General features: G+C 39.6%; 1 protein-coding gene across 1 annotated transcript in view; it reads right to left on the bottom strand.

Moving 5' to 3' along the window:
- CSTF3 (cleavage stimulation factor subunit 3) overlaps positions 1-12,559 on the bottom strand; it is a 52,696-nt gene extending 40,137 nt beyond the window's left edge. Inside the window, exons 1-3 of the mRNA XM_074150004.1 lie at positions 12,355-12,559; positions 2,039-2,140; positions 1,814-1,909 (exon numbers count right to left, since the gene is read on the bottom strand). Of these exons, the coding sequence (XP_074006105.1) occupies positions 1,814-1,909; positions 2,039-2,140; positions 12,355-12,384 (228 nt within the window). The 5' untranslated portion in view covers positions 12,385-12,559. The remainder of the gene's footprint in view (positions 1-1,813; positions 1,910-2,038; positions 2,141-12,354) is intronic.
- Between the last annotated feature and the right edge of the window lie 7,018 nt (positions 12,560-19,577).

Raw genomic sequence — 19,577 nt, 5'->3', positions numbered from 1 at the left:
TTTAAAAATTTGCCTGTGAAGAAGAAAGATAAATTTCTAAAAAGTAACCTCTTACATTTCTTTCAAATATAACCCTTTCAAGTGTAACCTCTACCAGAATTCTACAGTTCATGTTTTTCCATTGTTTTGAATGACAAAATCATATATTCCATTTCTCTTATATTTGAAATATAGGCAGACACACAGACACACGTGAACTAGTGATTTTTATCCCAATTCTTTCCTTCTCAAATTTACCTTGTGTTACCTGGTTACCATACCTGCTGAGTAGAAGCTGATCTTCCTTCCTTGAAGAAGCATGTAAAAATTATACTCTAGACTGTTTTAAGCTTTGCCATTGTTAATGTCTCTAAATACTACTCGATTATAAATTAGTTAAAAGGTATCGATTAAGGAAGGTAATTTTTGTCAATTCATCTCCAAATGTGGTTCAAGACAAGAAGCCTCAGACAAGAAGCTTTACATAGATAATACTACTTTCTGCTGAAAAATCTACAATGTAGTTAGTACAGGCTTTCTGAGGTGGTCTTATTCAACTCTTAAATTTGAGGCATGGGAAAGATAAAGGTTTTAAATAAGCACAGAAATCAAATAACTTAATCATCAAACTAGATTAGATTTCAAATACTAGGTCCTGTAGCAAACATTACAGGGTACAAGAGGGTAATGGATTTGTCTGCAGGGTCCCAAAAGGAAAAATATGCATCTGTATGTGTTAGTGCATTCACAATCTCCCAAATATGTCCATTCACCAATATTCCAACTACTACTACAAACTACTGGAAACAAAATAGTGAAAATTCTACGATATTTAATTAGGTAATAGTTCAACCTAATTTAGTATTTTGCACTGTAACATCTTACTATAAACTGCAATATAAAATTTTCTGTTAGATTCCCATGATCCCAATTTGATAATCTTCAAAATTTGCTGCCAGAACACATTTGGATATGTAATTTAATATAAAATAAGATACGGTAACTATGCAATGCAGTTTTGCCACTCAGATTGTTGCTCCGCAATTTTCACATAAGATGGAAAAAAAATAATTTAGCTATCTCATTTCTCATCTACAGAACACAGGTCCCCATCCCTGCAGTTTAGCATGTAGATCTGTCTTGAGAAAAATGTGCAGCTAGAAGATGCCCACAAAAAGCATGTGTATAAGTATTAAATATCAGCTACAGAAAATAAATTGAAAAATCCACTCAGATTATACAGTGCATGTCATGAAAGACTGTTTAAACGATCAATGCACTTTGTGAGAGGTTTTATATAGTTATGTGTAAACAATCACAATTTTGTTGGGACTTTCAGAAGCTAATGAGTTGTGCTAATGCATTTTCCCAGCATTTTCATTCCAGAAATCAGCTTCCATCCCACACCCTCCCTGAAAACACTGTTCACAGAAACACTCAATTCCCTAAGAAAGCAAAAAAATTAAACCCCAAACATTCACAGAAAGTCATTCAAGTAAGTTTGTATGTATAAATAAAAGTCCTCTAAATAAATGACACAGGAGGCAATAAATTGACACGACAAGTAAATAAAAGGCTAAAGCACTCCAATACCATTGAAACGGTTTTAATGTTGTTGCAATTCCATAATGCAACAATCATCAACTCATAAAAGACCCAATACTTTAGAATTCATTTTAATCACTCCTTTGTACCTATTTTACAAAATAAAGGCAAGGCATATTTAAAATCCCCTTTTCCCTATATATTATGTGCCTATCTTATTCATGCTTATGAAAGTGTAAACTTAAACTCCTACTAAATGTTATATAAGAAAAAATGTAAAAATATTAACCTCTGCTTCAATGTACAGTTTCCAGAATCTGCCAGAACTGGGGAACTGGGCAACAAGGCGTTCATAGGTCTTCCGTGCTTTGTCTATAGGTTGGTTCTAAAAATTGAAAATCAAAAGAGCATTTACAATATCATGATTTATGTAAATGAATATGCTGATTTTACTCCAGAACCAAATAGTGTGAGTGGACCATAGATAAGGAAATGTAATCCTATGTCACTAAACCTGTGCCTCTCGAATGAGAATGCTCCAAGCGTCAAGGTCATATGGATTTTCTTCTAGTTTCTTTTCAGCCTTCTTCACTTTTTCTGGGACATATTCAGCAGCCTGGAAAAATTAAAAAGAGGACATAAGAGATCACAAGTAGAGTTTGAAAAGTTCTGTACCAGCTACAGAGTCAAGCTAATGACAACATTCTGACAATTTAACATTACAGATCTCAGTTTTTGTGCCGGAGTTACTACATTGTAGTTTTATCTGGAAAACAAGTTGTCCCAGTAAGATAATGCACTCTTACCACAAGTTCTACATATTTGATGATCCAGCAAATAGCTAGACTAAATTGACTGCTTCTAAAACACTAGAACAAATTTGACTTTGTCAGAAAATTTATTGCATTATGAATTTTTAAACAGTTTTACCAACCTGAAACTTTTAAGATGCAAAAAGTAATTTCAGACTCATTTTTCTATTACTGATCTCAGCCAAACAAATCCAGGCTACTGCATGAGTCATTCTGTATATGCAGAACAGTATGTATTTTGTATCACAAGTTACAGATTTAACAAGAAAACAAACTAGGAGATGACAGCTCTAGCAGCAACATATACATGTTAACCAAGCAAAATTTGTTAACCTGATCAATCAATTACTATATTCTTAGAGTTGCATTCCTGATGCTTTAGCACTAAATAACTTAAACTGCCTTTTTTCTTTTTCTTTTTTTTTCTTTACAGTCAGACATTCCTATTGGAGTTTAAAAGCTTTTTTTTTTTTTGATACTAAAAGTGCTACCAAATTGAACGTTAACATGTTAACAGTTACTATTATAGTACAGGTTTAAGTATTCTTTTAAAGACTTGTGGAAATATTTTACTTTCTGGTCTCCAGGATTTTTTTTTCTACATTTAACACTGTTAACAAAGGAGATGAAAAAAATTACAATCTGATGATCACATACAGACAAGCCTTAAAACACATGCTTGTTATAACCCTAAATGATATGGTTTTTTATTAAGCACGAAATATTGTTCTGACCTGTACTCCAAACAGTTTATTTACTAACTTTCCAAACTCATTTTCAGGCAGATGTTAGCAGTCCCAAATCACAATCAAGTGAATTCTTGCCTTCGTGAGATGTAACAATAATAACCTGTAAATAATTACTGCAAGACCTTTCTTGTGAAATTTTTACAAGTTAGCTACATAATTAGTGTTAAAATACATGATTCTGTATTGTATAGCACAGTGTGACTGATTTACTGTACATAAAATTCTAAAAAGGCCCTGTCAATTGCTAAGAGATTATTGTAAGGAAATAATTTTAATTCTTAGTATTTGATCTAGGTCAATAAATAGCTCTGAAGATGAAAGAAAGTAAACAGGACAGAGAGAACTGATACTCCTCTCTACCAAAGGTGCCACCACACAGCTATAAAGGGAAACAGGAGGTAACTAGACACTACAGAGATATGATTTCTAGTAAAATTAACAAGCAGCACTATAGTGCATCACTACTGCACATCACTCCTGAAGGAAAGCAGTCATTGCAAGAATACCAATACAAGGTATTATTAATGGATTTTACTGGAAGACCATTTACAGTGGCATTATATACGAAGATAAGCTGCCAGTGAAGTACTGTCCAGTGAAGTACTGTACTGTGACTTAAAAAAAAAAGAAAAGAGAAAGCTGGGGCTGGCAAATGCAGCAAGCCTGAGTTACTCAGGACCATCAACTTTAGTTCCAGAAGTGCTGGGCCCCTTTGCAACTGTACTACTATACAACAGTTGCTTATGTTATAAATTGCAATTCAACTTGATCACTTAAAAAAGCTATCATATTTTTGAATATTTTTCAGCACTACCAGTTTTTGTGTCAGTTCTGCTAGCATGATATAATTCAATGCATATCCCTTAAAAGATTTTTTTAATTAATTACTTATAAAATGGACAAATGGTCAAAAAATCTGCAGAACTGTTAAAACTGACATGTAATAGCAGCCCTGCATGAAAGCGAAAAAGAAAAAAAAAAATCAGCAGGAGGGGCTTTATAGAAGTTTAAAGACCATTATTCTTTTCAACTCAGTTTGAGTCATTCTTAACTTCTCAGTGCAAACCAGCGTAGCTTAGAAGGCAAGTATCAAGTCTCACAGCAAATTAAGCAAATTAATTTTATATTTTAAAAAAAAGCAAATTAAAAATTAGTAGCTCGAAGTTGTCAGCTCAAAAGTAGGAAATTTATGAACTTACACATGAATATTTTTGCATCCCTAAGTCCATCAAATTTCCAACTCTGTAATACTTCATACTGTAGTTCAACTGATACAGGCTTAAGATGCAAAACATAGCATGAAATGAACCAGTGGTTTTATTTCTTCCAAAATGACATGCATAAACATATTTCAGCTTACAGAATCCCAGAATGATATGGGGTTGGAAGGGACCTCTGGAGATCATCTAGTCCAACGCCCCTGCCAAAGCAGGTCCACCTAGAGCAGGTCACATAGGAACGTGTCCAGGCGGGCTTTGAATGTCTCCAGAGATGGAAACTCCACCACCTCTCTGGGCAGCCTATTCCAGTGCTCTGCCACCCTCAAAGCAAAGTTCCTTCTCACATTTAGATGGAGCGTCTTATGTTCAAGTTTGTGCCTGCTACCTCTTGTCCTGTCAACTGAAAAAAGACTGACCCCATCCTCTTGGCACCCATCCTTTAAATATTTATAGGTGTTGATCAGATCCCCCCTCAGTCTTCTCTTCTCCAGACTAAAAAGACCCAAGTCCCTCAGCCTTTCCTTGTAGGAGAGATGTTCTAGGCCCCTAATGAACTTTGTAGCCCTCTGCTGTACCCTCTCCAGCAGTTCCCTGTCCTTCCTGAATTGGGGAGCCCAGAATTGGACACAGTATTCCAGATGGGGCCTCACCAGGGCAGAGCAGAGGGGGAGGATGACCTCCCTTGACCTGCCGGTCACACTCTTCCTGATGCACCCCAGGATGCCACTGGCCTTCTTGGCCACAAGGGCATGTTGCTGGCTCATGGTCATCCTTATTGTCCATCAGGACTCCCAGGTCTTTCTCCTCAGAGCTGTTCTCCAGCAGGTCAGCCCCCAACCTGTACTGGTGTATGGGGTTCTTCCTCCCCACGTGCAGCAGTGGGGTTATTCCTCCCCAGAAGACAGCACCGAAGCCGAAATTTCCGAAGTTTAAAGACTATTTAAGTTATCTCTACAGATCACCCAAAGTTGAAATGTTGTTTATTCAATAAAACAGTACTTCAAATTTGCCCACACCAGTGGTAAGTATTGATTCTTATTATATTCCATCTCAGTGAAATCTACTTGTCTCAAATATTCAATCAAGCATGTATTATTCTGCATTCAGATAGAAATGCTTATCAGGAGTACTATTAATGTCAGCTACAATAAAAAAAACAACCCCACCCTACAAAAACAACTGAAGCATTTATTGAAGCACAGTCTTGTACTCTAAGTAGTGACTTTGAAACAGGAAAAAACAGAATTAGCCACTGAGGCACACCTCAACTATTTTAGTAGTAGTTCAGTTGTATTATCTCAAACCTTTCCATGTGACATGCAAAACTCAGCTGACACTGTAGGGTAAACAGTTAAGGCTTTCAGGAATTTGATTTCACCTTTGCAGATATAGGGCAATAAACTCAAAGGCTGCAATAAATTAAGCTGGTGAAAAAACAGATGCTGATAAGATGCATAATCATAGCAATCCTACATGAAATTTGTACGTTTGACACAGGACTCCTAATCTGTGTAAGTAGTATAAAAAAAAGTTCATTCTTTTATTGAAAAAAATAAAAGACTGATTTCCTAAATTAGCAAATATTTACTTAGCAGCAGCAGATAAAGTTCTCCATGCAGTTATATGAAACAAAAATTATAGAAGCTCTACAGAATTGAAAATAACTATTTGATCAGGGTTTTAAACTGGACTGCTTGGAATTGTTTACGTCATATATAAGAAAACACTCAACTTCTTATGCACAGTGAGCTCTCCCTCTCCCATCCCTATCCATCTACAGGATGGATAAAAGCCATCCACATTTCAGAAAGGCACACTGCACTGCAGGCAAACCAGTGTCCTGGTTCGGTCTGAGCGAAAACACCTCAATACCTTGCACCTTCAAAAATAATCACTCCTAATATCTTGGAGAAATCAACACTTAGAATTTCCAGTCTGAACCATTTTGCTAGAACTATACGTGTGAGCAAAAATGCGTTCAGTTACACATCTAATCTGTGCAGTCTAACATCACATACAGTGAAAGGGAACAAGGAGCTTGATTTTTAACCTAGCTCAACTATAGCCAGAAAGACATTTGATCCCAATTATGAAAACTGCACTCTGTGATTAGATCTGTCGTTATCGCAGTTCAATGGTATGTGGCTTCCGATTATTTATTTTTCATCGTACCGCTTGTACAACTGCCAATATCTAAAACTGTAAATACTTAATTCTTGGGTGTTTGTTCACCACCATGATCCTGCCCATAGATAAGCATTTTCAGTCCCTCTGATTAACAGAGGCACTTCAGTTAATCTCATCCTGTAACAAGCCAGTTCAGGGAGTTAAATCAGCAGAAAAATAATCCTATTAGAAAAGTGAGTAACTTTCTAAAGGTTCAGCTCCCTGATATCAGGATCAGATGTGATGCAGAATAAACGATGCAAAACTATACAGTACTTAGTAGTTGCAACTTAGATCACCTTAAACTACCATAAAACTGCACCTAATCAGGTAGATACTGGCTTTTAACTTTACTGCCTGAAAAAAAACAACTGCGAAGAATTGTTGCATACAAACTGGAAAAATATTTTTTTCCTCTGCTTTTGATAACTGTGCTCAGTATACCTCCCATGTAATTGGGCTCCTGTCCCACAAACAACCCTCTGAAGGTCACAGAATTATTTTAGCACTTAAGGTTCCATGTCCACAAGTATCTGTATTACTACCATCTACTTTGATTCACATCTTCCCTTTTATTATTTATACACAGATAAATAGCAACAGGCTTTTAGTTTCACAGATACTAAGAGTGTAAAATGATCTTTATGACCAGATTCCAAAATCTGAAAAGACCTAAAACCAAATTAATCAAAGGATTCTAGTAGCTCCTTCCTGCAAAATGCATCAAATGCACAGAATCCAAATTTGAATTCACAAAGGATGTCTGAGGGAACAAGAACGGAAGAAACAAAGTTGACTTCTGATATTTACTAGAAGTTATATATCAACCACCTTCAAAGAAAAATTCTTGGTTTATACCTTACTGCTAAAAGTAACAGTTAACAGTTTCCCCAAGCCTCTGAGAATGAACACTCATGACTCCAAAGTGTGTAAGAAAATACCTAGGCCAAACACCTCTTTCAACTATTCGCAACCTAATGCACCCAGTCGCTTAAAGCACCCTTCTGTTTCCACAAAAGGATCTTCTGTAGTGAAAAGGAAATGTATTTAAACATTTCCACCTGTGAAGTGGCCAGTTTAAGATGCTTTAAAAACTGCCACTAATTATGAAATGAGAACTTCTACAAACAAGACATATAGGCAGTTATATACAAAAACACAGGAATTTTAATGGCTAGTTCAGTCAAATTGGTTCAATGTCCAAAAGGAGTTCTATGTCCATTAAGATAGAAGCTACTGCTTGGGAGGTTTTGGCTGGCTGTTGCACAGTTTAGCATAGTCTGGACTGCAACAGAGCCCATGAATATAATTTCAAATATATTAACATGCAACTTAACAAGCATTGTTAGTTGTTCACCTAGGTTAATTTACAGGTTTCATTAGCGTAAGCTTTTTTCTTGAAGTTTATTTACAGTTGTGTGTGCACAGAACATAGAAGTTCTAAAATCCTTTCCTCAGTAACACATCCCTTCACTACACTATAGTTACACCGTATCAATCCTTGCACTTTCTTAAGCTAAAGTTAACTACAATAGCATTTATTATTGCATGTAGAATTCAGAAACTTACACAATGTACTATATTGAACAGATACAAAGTATGAATGAGAGGAAGGAGTAGGAAGGGACAAAAACACAGTAAGAAACCAGAATAGACTGCTATAAAGATTAGAAGACAACTAATGCAGGAATAAAGCAAATATTGCATCAAGTCTTCAGATAAAATTGATGCCTGGCAAGTATATACTTATTAAATGGGTAAGAATAGTGTTTCTGCCATGGTAGAAAGAGGCAGAGAGCACAGCAAATTTAGGTTTTGGTAGAGAGTACATGAAACAACCACCACAAGACTGAAATTAAACTAGATGTGTACTTTAAGGTCCAGAAAAATGTGAAAACATGCATAGTTGCAAGTGTGTATGCTCTGTAACCTTGACACATGAATAGATTGGGACAAACTCGTCAGGGAATTTTCTGGCAAACAGGGGCAGATGCAGCCTTTCAGTCTACAAACATGGATCTCTATGATATAGATAGGGCTAAGTGTTTGGTATTGTAAAAACTGACCTTGGAAATTCTGGTTTGTTAAACATCATTTGTGCCTTGCCAGGAGTCTGGCAGGGACCTAACAGATTTCAATTCCTGACATCACTAAACTGCTTCTGCAGAAATTAATGTGGGTCCAACGTAGTTAACACAGTGCAAGAATTTAAAATATACTGCTATACTGGTGGCTATATCACATTTCTGTGCCCCGCTGCTCTAGTCTGTTCTACAATTATGATGCAAGGAGACAATCTACATAACATAGCTTAGGCTCCTACTATACACAGTAAAGCTCCAATGCCTGGAGCTAAGCTCAGTCTAAAGGCAGTAAAGCCACATTAAAGCCCCATTTCAGTTGCACTGCACCTGGTACAATAAAGCCTTCTAAACACCAGCTGGGTCTTTAACCTTGCAATACCTTTACTCTCCCACCCTCCCTACAATCCAGCATTCAACTCTCTGTTCTTCTTTCCCACACTACCACAACTTCATACTTGCTGGAGACAGAATGGCAATTTGTTATTCACCTGGCTGCTCGTGGAAGTCCCCTCCAAACCCTCAGATCTGGAAAGCAAGATGCAGGCACTCCTCTGTGTCAGTGAGTCAGAGCTAACAACTCTGATTTGTCAAAGACCTTTAACACCTGCATCACACACTACCATGTGTACACCTTACGCACAACATAGATGCAAATTAACTGTACAGCCACCTCTTTATACTTATCAGTGTGACTGTCAATGAAAACGGCACCCAAAAACTCAGAGGGTGGTTGTAGAAACAGCAGATGAAACCTGAAACAGGAAAGCCAGACACAATCCAACCTCTGCTTAGCTTCAGCTTCCTACAGAAAGCAACATTTATAACCATAAGAATATACTGTATGCAAAGTCAGAAAGCCCTTCAGACAGCACTAGATCACAGTATATAGGAGCTGCAGTGTGGAGAAGGGAGCAAAGCAAAACTGCCCCATTCACAATCCTCTGTTGTTCCTTCTCCCATAGAGATACAGTGAATTTAGGCATAGCGTGCTCTGCAAGACCACAGTGAGAGCGGCATTAATACTTAGTGAAGGTACAGGTCCCTCACTATGCAACTGGGTGAGTGGTAGCCTACAGTGTAGAAAATGTCATGGTAGTATTGCTACAGACACTGCTATCAAATTATGGCCTGTCTTAACATTAGAAGTAACAAACAAATCTGCCAGGGTAAGAAAAAAATAGAGGACTGAAAGTTACTGAAACTGAAGAAAACTGATGGAAGGGAGGTAACTGACCACAATAAAATCAGTCTTCTAGGAAACCAGAATCCAGAGGCCTTCATAAAGAGGATGGAGTAGGAAAAAAAATTTAACGCAGCCTATAAATAAAAATATAAAAAAACACAACTAGTTTAAGTTGTACCCAATATGAAAACAGTAATCACAATGGGTAAAAAGGGTGGACCTTAATATGGGTCAAAAAAATAAAATCCAAGCCATATGTTAAACTATATGCTTTATGTAGCCTGCAAATAATGATTTGCAATTTTTTGACTGCTAAAACTCTCTGTGATATGGCACTGCAATATAAAAGCTGTTACTTTCCAGAATACTTTTATTTCAGTATACAGACAATAATTCAACCTTTTGCATATTAAATTCTCCCTTGCAAAAGAAAACAAAACATTAAGTCAGCATTGTTTTTAAGTTAAATAGTAACCTATTTCAAGTTAGAGAAACAAACACACTACTTTAACCAGCAGTTTAATTATACAATTAAACATCAATATAATCTTTTCAATATATTGGAGTGGGTAAGCTTAAACGTTAAACATATTACACACCAGAATTATAAACATTTTATTGTAGTATATTCTTTCTTCTTTGTAGCTATCTATCTTGTGATAAAGTAAACCATTCTGAAGAATCTCTTGATTAAACATACTACAAGTATACTTATTAACCTGACCAGCTTTGAGCATACCGGCTGGTAATTGATAGGATATTTTCCTAATGAGACAGAAACTGGGTATTCTACATTCTGAGCACTTGTCTTTCCTACTCCCCCAGAATCAGTGATCTTACAAAGAGTTTACACACCACCCTTTCAGAGTACAGGCTCAGACCAAAGAAACATAACCTGTTTTGTAAAGAGACTGTCATTCCACAAAGAACAGCTTCTTAAGGGAGCACTAAGTCATCATCTTCATTTTATGTATTTTTGAAGGCTATGCTGGCCACTAAGGCATACCACAGTGTTATCAATCACCCCTCACTCAGTCAGGAACTTTCATCCCCATCCCCCCAATTAATACCTATTTTAAACATAGCCCTAAATATTAAAAAGACCATTTAGAAGAGAAATTACGCCAGTAAGTAGGAAACAGTTCATGGTAATAGCAGATTTAAAAAGGTAACATACAACACTGATTGCACTTGCCTAAAAAATAAGAAGTTATGATAAACATATATTTTAGTATGTTAAAGAAAATCAAGCCACAACTAACCAAAACAGCAGTTATTTCCCCTCTCCCCGCCAACAGGAAGAATGCTGTACCACAAAGAAAATTCTTTATTAAATAAAAATATTTTTATTGGTTTTAACTTAAAGGTGCTTTAATAATGCCTTATTCTAGAGAAAAAGGCTATTGTTAAAGAGGCACACAACCTAAGCGCATACATTCAGCAAACGTTCACTTTACAAAGCTCTGCAAATATATCAGTTTAAACAGCTTATCCGGATTCAATTTTCTCCCGGAGTGCGTGTACCCAGTGACCACAAATAAATGACATCAGAAAAACGAAACTCACTAGACCGTCTATTACAGAATCACAGAGGTTGGAAGGGACCTTTTAAGATCATCTAGTCCAACCAATGAAAAAAAAAAAAAAAAAAACACAACACAAAAAAACAAAAACAAAACCACCACACACGCAACCCACACACACACCACCACACCACCCAACACTAATCCATATTCCCAAGCACTATGTCAACTCCTCTCTTGAATACCTCCAGGGATGGTGCCTCAACCACCTCCCTGGGCAGCCCATTCCAATGCCTGACAACCCTTTCAGTAAAGAAATATTTCCTAATATCTAACCTGAACTTCCCCTGGCGCAACTTGAGGCCATTGCCTCTTGTCCTATCATCTGTAACTTGGGAGAAGAGACCGACCCCCGCCTCTCTACAGCCTCCTTTCAGGTACTTGTAGAGAGCAATAAGGTCTCCCCTCAGTCTCCTCTTCCCCAGACTGAACAACCCCAGCTCCCTCAGCCTCTCTTCGTAAGACTTGTGCTCCAGACCCCTCACCAGCTTCGTTGCCCAACGTTGTCCACCTCGACCTGAATTAAAGTTTGCTTGGACAACCTTCGTTGTCCACCTCGACCTGAATTAAAGTTTGCTTGCCAGAAACGCGAAGGCCGAGAAAGACGTATTTTTCGAAGCATTACCGGTTTGACCGAGGGCGGGCGCTGGGAGCGGCTCCGCGCACCCCCCTCCCCTAGCGCGACGCTTCGCTGACGGAATGAACCCGAGTTCCTCAAAATGGGTGTGTGCGGCGGGGGAAGGGAGCCCTTCACCAACCCATCGCTGAGGAGATCGGCACAGCGTACAGGGGCAAGGGAAGAGGCGAAGGCCTCGGCCCCGCACCCAGGCCGACCTCCCCTCAACCCCCCGGGGCGGCCCGCGCCGCGTCTGCCACCCCAACGGTGGCTGCGGGCGGCGGCCGGCCCCACACCCCGCGCCTCCCGCCGAGGCCCGCACAGCGCGGCCAACACCGGCCGCCCCACCACCGCGGCGCGCCTGGCCCCCTACTATTCCCCTCAGGCCTACGATCTCACCCTCCTCCTCCCCCTCACCTGGTCGCCGGTAGCTCCCTCTCCAGACATGGCGTGTTAAAACAGGGCTGGGGCACGGAGCCCCCGAACAAATTAAAAAATCCCCTTTTTAAAAAGCGCCCGGCGCTGCCGCCGCCACGGGCAGCTCCCCCGGCCGCGCCAGCCGGAGCTCCGGCAGCGTTACCAACAAAATGGCGGCGCAGCGGCTGCAGCCCGGCTTTCCGCGGGGGTGGAGGGGAGGAGCGGCGCGCGCAGCGCCGCGCGGGGTGCGCCGGGAAAAAGCGGGGGCGGCGCTTTGAGCGGCCGCCGTACGGCGGCGCGCGGGGTTGGGGGAGAAGGTGGCAGGAAGTGCGTCACGGCAGCGCGCGGGGCGGAAGCGGTCAGTGAGCGCGTCCTTACGGGAAGCTCCGGTGGAAGGGTGGCGTTCGGGCCCCCTTCCCTGGTGTTGTGGGGGGCAGGCCCGCCTCTCGCCGGCTGCCCCGCCTGCTTCCTGCCGCGTAGGAGCGCGGTGAAGCACTGGAGCCACGAACGGGGTGCTTCCCGGAGGGCGGCCGTGTAGGGCCTGGGGGGCCGCGGCAGTCGTGCTTGTGGCGCCCGTAAGGGTCGCAGTTTGGGCGTTTTCTGCCGTCACTCTGTCGCCGTGTCCTGGCGGACTGCTTGTTGTTGAGGCTTTGAAGGACAGTGAGCAGAAAATAGGAGGTTTTGGTGGCCTGTAGCCCTGGCCCTATTGGCTCGTCATGGGCTGTTTTGTTACCGAAGCGTTGCCTCTCGAACAGTCACTTCTTTGCAGTAAACCGGCAGTGGTAACATCAGCAATGCGTGCTGGCAGTAGACCCGTCTTTTCCACCTCACAAGAGCTCTTATTAATTGAGGCAAGTTCAAAAGACAGGCTAAGAGGTCATTGTCTCAAAACACCTCAAGGACACCGGAGGCAGCTCCTCCTAAAGCTACTTAATTTTATTTACAAAGTAATTGCCAGTCTGTCTGTGAGAGAAGGGCTTTGAATCGGCTACTGCAGAGAAACTGTCTGCTGCATGACACAAACTCATTGAAGGAGGCTTGGCAGATACCAAGGTGAAAGCTGACTTAGCTGCCTTCACAACAACAGTGTAAGTGTCCTTAAAATTGTATAATACAGTTATATTTATGCAGAAATACTTAAAGTAACTTGATACCAGCATTTCTCAGGTTCCTTTCTACTTCATATTCCAGAGGTCACATTCTTAAACCACAGTATCATGTGGAAAGGAGACATAAGAAAAACATACTACATAACTTTATTAAGCTTGAACCCCCCTTCTACCTCCCCCCAAAAAATAGGGAAATAGGGCAGCAGATAGTAAATGCTTATTTGACCAATCTGTGGAGTAACATTTTTCTTCTCAGTGTTGAAGAATTTTAGTTGTGTTATTCTTCAGAAGTGAAATACAGATATGCCTATCAATGTGTCTTGATAGATAGGCTGTCTTCCAATTTCTTAGAGAATAATAATTTTGTGATACCAGGCTAATTTGTTGTTTCTCATAGGCCTGTGTCACACCAGATTCTGTCTTCCATGTCACAACAGATTATGTTTTGAAAATATTTGATACATAAATACAATCTCTTTCCAAAAAATTGCATTTCGAATTCATCGGTGTAATGTTTTTTCCATTTCCTATCTAGGAACTAATTCCTGGTAAGTAATCACTTAAAGCAATGCTAGTGAAACTTCCAATTAGATTATATGTTATTCTAGGTCTACAGGACCTATTCTAGTTCTTTAGCTTTTTGTTCAAGTATATTTCCATTATAATTTTAGAGGTTTCTGGGTTTGGGATTGCCTTGTTCAGTTTCATAAAATGATAAAGATGTTTTTGAATCAAGGACATCTTGCTTGTCTAATAGAACAAGTTAGTAAAGACCAAAATGAAGGATGCCTAATGTCATTTAGACTTTTGCTCCTTCTCTCCTACAGCCCCTCAGTCCACGTAATAAAATAATGTGCTACCTCTTAAACTGGTGGCGTTCTGGATTTCTGTAATTCCCTGCATAGAACAGACCTCAGGCAAAATCCCAGCTGCTGTAAATACAACTAGTGCTTATTCCCTTTCTGTCAAGTGTTGCTGTGATAGCTTGCATGAACTGCAGCTCTAATTACATGGTATTAACTCTGTAATGTGTTAGTTGGAGAAAATGAAAAGGAGCAATAATGTACAAAAAAGAAATGTTAAATTCGTATTGATATCTTGCATGTTACCAGTTAAGCCATAATGGTTTGACTTGTTTTGCAGTTAAATGTGAACTTTGTCACAACCATGCGATAAGGAGATGGTTATGTTTTGGTGTGAAACTCACAAGAGGCAGTATTTCTTACAAAACCTGTGTGTAAATAATAGGTTATGTTTCAAAGTAACTTTGAAGATGTTTCCTTGTCTTAAATTTAGAGTTTAGATATAACAGTGTTAACTCAAGTTTTGCCTCACTGTAACTTAAATTTGGGCCTCATGAAAGTCTACAGGCTTGAGTTCAGTAGTGTTGTGAGTTCGTGTTGGTTCACCCATTTGACAGGCTGATTTGGATCAGCTTTCTGGCTGATGATGGGGCAAATAAAGGGGATGCAGCAGCTAAGCTTACAACTACTTAGCTGCTAATTCCTTCTGCGTAGCTGAAGTGTTGTTTTAGAATGTGGCTGTTTCTTCCCTTCCTTCTGAAGCTGCATCATCTTGAGTGGAGTAGCTCAAGGTTTCTAGCCCAAGGTAACTGGAGCAGTGAAGACATGATTACAGGCCTGTCTGCTTGGGACGGCTGCACTTTAATTTTCAGGTGCTTTGTGATATCAAAGCAACAGGACATTGCTAATATGTACTATGCTGTAGTGATTTGTGCTTAGTTCAGTAATTGACATGAAACTTAATGGCAAGCTATGAGTTAACAAGTAAACTATTGTGGATTGTAGTGCTATGTGAGTGTTGCAGAAATTGAAAACAAATCTGAAACTGAACATGAATTGAAGACTACTTGGTAGGTCCCAGTCCGATTGTTGGTCCAGGAGGGGTTCGTAATGATTCTGAGGGTGGGATTAAGACAAATGAGGTCAAATGCTGTTTACTGTAACTGTTGGGTTCTCACATTAGTATACTTACAGTTCAGTGGTACTTAAATATTTTTCTTGGGAAAAATAGACAAAAATTATGTGTCGCTTAGGGAAAAACTAGAAGAAAATGGGATCTTAAAACAAATAGATGTTGAACCTTAGAGGCTGCCAGGCCACGATCTTGGCAAACTGTAAAGTGGAGCAAACTTGAAAGGAAACTGCTTTCACAGAGTTGGGGCAGTGGTTGTCAAATAGAGCTGACGCACCTGTCTTGCAAGTGATTTTAGCTGCCACAGAAGATTATTTTTTAATACAAGTTATGAAATCACAGATTTTGTGCAACCCTTTTAGTGCAACTCTGTAACCACTAAAAATATTGTTCACTCACAGATATAATTATGTCTGTTCAATGTTAGAGATAAAGTTTACAGTTCTTGGATTTGAACTGCCCTGTTAATTTCTCTGTGTTAATGCTGAATCTCAAGGTACCTGAATGCGGAGGATGCTGAGGATTGTCCTCCCCACTCATTCATAACATTATTGGACGCTGTGGGCTCTGTCACCCTTTGTCTAAGATGGATTTCAGCATACATAGAGTGAAGACATTGACATGAAAACTGAGAGACCCTGTCTTGCTGTTGGCAAGGGTGATGGTGAGCCCTGTTTTTAACTCAGCTGAGAGTTCTGCAGGACTTGAGTACCTCTATAGAGTCCATAATCTGTCCTTTTAGATTTCTAAATTGACAACACCGTGAGAATTCTGTGAACTAAAAAGAGAAGGTAGTCTAAATTTATATCCCATAGGCCATAATTGAGAATGAAAATCATCTTTGTGCCAAACTGGATTTGCTCCCCATTTGATATCCACTGGTTTAGAGGGAGGTGTATCCCATTAATTGGTTGCGTCAACGGCAAAGATGAGGAAGGAAGCAAAACCCAAGCTAACACATTTTGCTGAGTTTGTTTTCTTGGGCTCTGTGCTGGTACTATGGGAGTTTGTAGTGAAGAATGAAGGAAGCAGCTGCAGGGATTTGAGTGGTGAGGAGGAGAAGGCAATAGTGCTCAGCTGAAAATGGTATCCCGTGAGGACCTTTCAGCTGACAGGAATGTCAATATGTGAAACTGTTTGCATTGATATGTGACTGGTAGGAGTTGTGCATCGGATCTGTTGCCTGAGTAATATTCTCTGAAATTGGTTTCTTTCTGGGCATCTTCTCACTCTGACCCCCATGTAAGGTGCAGCACAGCCCTATAGAGAGCCTTTCTTTAAATACGTGATTTACAGGTGCTGAAGTAGGATATTGGAACGGTGAGCCTCTTGCTTATTACCTGAGACTCAGTCACGCTGATACATGCGCTGGGGGGTTTGGAATAAGGAAGACCTTAATATGTCAAAATGTTGCAGCCCAGGTATTAGATCTGTTGCTGTTTCTGTGTTGCCAGATACAGTAGCAGTCTTGTTTACCATCAGTAGTTTGGGAGGAGTTGTCTTACTTTGTTCAAGTTCTGCCTTTTTTTCCAGTTCGTGCCAGTTCGTGTTGTCACCTTTCCCATTTGACTGCTGTAGGCAGTCTGCACAAGAAAGGCATGGGAGGCACACACCGTGTGTGCGTTATTCCAGCTACCAGTGTCTGAGGTGCTGGTGATTATCATCCCGGTAGGGGGTTACAATATGAAAAGTGCAGAGAGACTCATATGTCATGAAAAGTGTTTAGATAACAGGTACAGAAACATAAGTTATATCAGCAATAGCAAAGGGTGAAATTCTATGTCCCCTGTTACCCAGTGAATCAGGCTTCATGATCACAGTCTGCTATGAAATTAAAAAGGGAATCGGTGACATAAAGAGGTAGGTGACGTGGGTGTAATGCAATCAAAAGAAGTTTCTTTTTTGGAAAATTGAGATAGATTTGTCAGATTTTAAGATTAGTTTATTTAAGGAGTGAAACCGATTTAGAAATGTAGTATATAAGCAGAAAACAAAGGTGAATGGATTAGTGAATAACTGGGGTGAATAATGGAAAATAATTGTAGCGGACTGCATAGTTCCAGTGAAGTATTTTAATAATGTAATTAGATGTTAAAATTATGAATTGAATTCTAGCCTCCTCAACATCAATTCATTTTCTTGAATTGGCTATCATTTAATGCTATTTAACAGAGAATTGCCTAGTGTATTTTTTTTGTAAGCAGCTTTTCAGCTTTCCAAGAAAAGTATAAATAATCCACGTTTAGACTGAACAAGCTTTTTAAAGTCTTCCTAGCTTTCCCAGAATCAGTAGTTGTTCTCTTTTCCTTCTGTAACACTGCTTGCTGTTGCAGATCAGTATTAGTATTCATCAACATTTATTTATATTAGCATGTGGATTCTTTGGAAAATTTACCATGATGAAATGAAATCTGAAGCTGGATCTCTCTCTCTCTTTTTAAAACAGTGTATTAATGATGAAACATTAAGCAGTGAAAATAGTGCTGAAAGTTGTTTAAGCCAGCAGCTGGATATCCGGAGGCAGGCTTACATTGTTTTTTTTTCTTAAGGTTTGTGGATAGATATTTATGGATGTACCATTTATAGTATACATACAGTCAGTCTGACATGTCTTGGATACTTTGGGTGTATAGTATGTGTGCGGATCAGTTCTCCAGTACGTGCACAGCCAGTCTTACATGTCCAGCAGCCATTTCTATGGCATTCCTGCATGCCTACCGCCAGGCTGCAACAGTGTTCGAGGGTCTGAAAATCGCAGAAAGGCTAACATCCACCAGTTCTTCCTGGACAAAATTTCCAGGCAGAAAAATAGAAGAAATCTAAAAAAACCCCTGAAATTGCAGAACAAAGTTTAAAACAAACAAACAAACAAAATCCCCCAAAAAACCAAAAACCCAAAACAAACAAAACAACCCAAAAAACAACCAACCAAATGAAAAACCAAACCAACAAACAACCCCTCTGACTGAATAATGCTATTTGGCTGTGTACTGAATTAAAGTGGAGTCCAAAACAAGCCTTGCAGGTAGAGGGATAAAGATGAAGTAACATATACAAATACAACAGCACAGTTCACTAATGTAGTGTCCTCAAATTTTTGAGTGTTTGACTTTGTAACCTAAGTATTTTTTAAGTAGTTAAAATGTGTTTAATGACCGCTAGCACGGCTAGATCTCTTCTTGTGGCCAGTCCCTGTTGGTTTTTGACCACGGTTTGTGACCACTCCGTGTCCCCAGTGCTGTGACTCATCCGAGAGGTGGCAGACAAACACCACGCTGGCTCGGCTGGAAGCCCAGCGAGGGGACAAGCAGCACGTACCTGGCAGCCACCCAGCAGAGAAAATGGCATGGCGGTAATGTCGGGTCTTTTTATGTCTAAATTACAGGACTTTTTCCTGCCACGTTACTGTTTGACATAAGAAGTGGCTTTCTATGAATCTTACTATGAGTCACAGCTTGCAACGATTAATCATTTTTAATGTATTTTAACTTTACCTTATTTTAGAAGAAGTCACGCACATCCTGGTTTTAAGGGTATTAATATTCAAAGGTAATAATAACGTCAGAAAGTAGAAGCATAGGGAAGGAAAATAAAGGCATCAAAGGATGATTGGAAATCAAAGGGGGAACTTACCAGTATTTAGCATAGCAGTCATCATCCAACAAACAAAAAGGAGAACAAAGTGAGGTGGGGCAGAACATACTTATTTGTAATTGGGGTTGCATGCTTTTGCATACCAGTATTCAGCCTCTTTTTTTTTCTAGTGTATACTTACTCTGGTTGCAAATACATAGGCAAAGCCTTTTAAAAACATTGTGCTGATTGCAGTTATTTTTCACTTAAGATCAGTGGCACAGAATTTAATGTTATTTGTGATTATCTGATAGCACTGGAGTGCTTCCGAAAATGTTAGTGATTAACAGCAAATAAAAATTGACTATCTAAGCATAGTGTTGCTTGCACTCAAAATGCCTTCTACTTAGCTGAATAATCCAATCAATGTAAGATAAGTGTGTAAAAGTAAGTTTGTAAGACATTAGATGCTATTCATTTTCATAATATGTTGGAATACATAAACTCAGAACATCACGGGTTTCCACCTCAGGCTGTTTTGGGTAGAACTCTTGTTTTCTTACATACAAGTTGTCCACGAATGAGGAAGTTCACCCTGCTGACACA

This window comes from Numenius arquata, chromosome 6 (genome assembly GCF_964106895.1).
Source record: "Numenius arquata chromosome 6, bNumArq3.hap1.1, whole genome shotgun sequence".
Classification (NCBI taxonomy): Eukaryota; Metazoa; Chordata; class Aves; order Charadriiformes; family Scolopacidae; genus Numenius; species Numenius arquata.
This window is presented reverse-complemented; position numbering and strand designations above follow the sequence as displayed.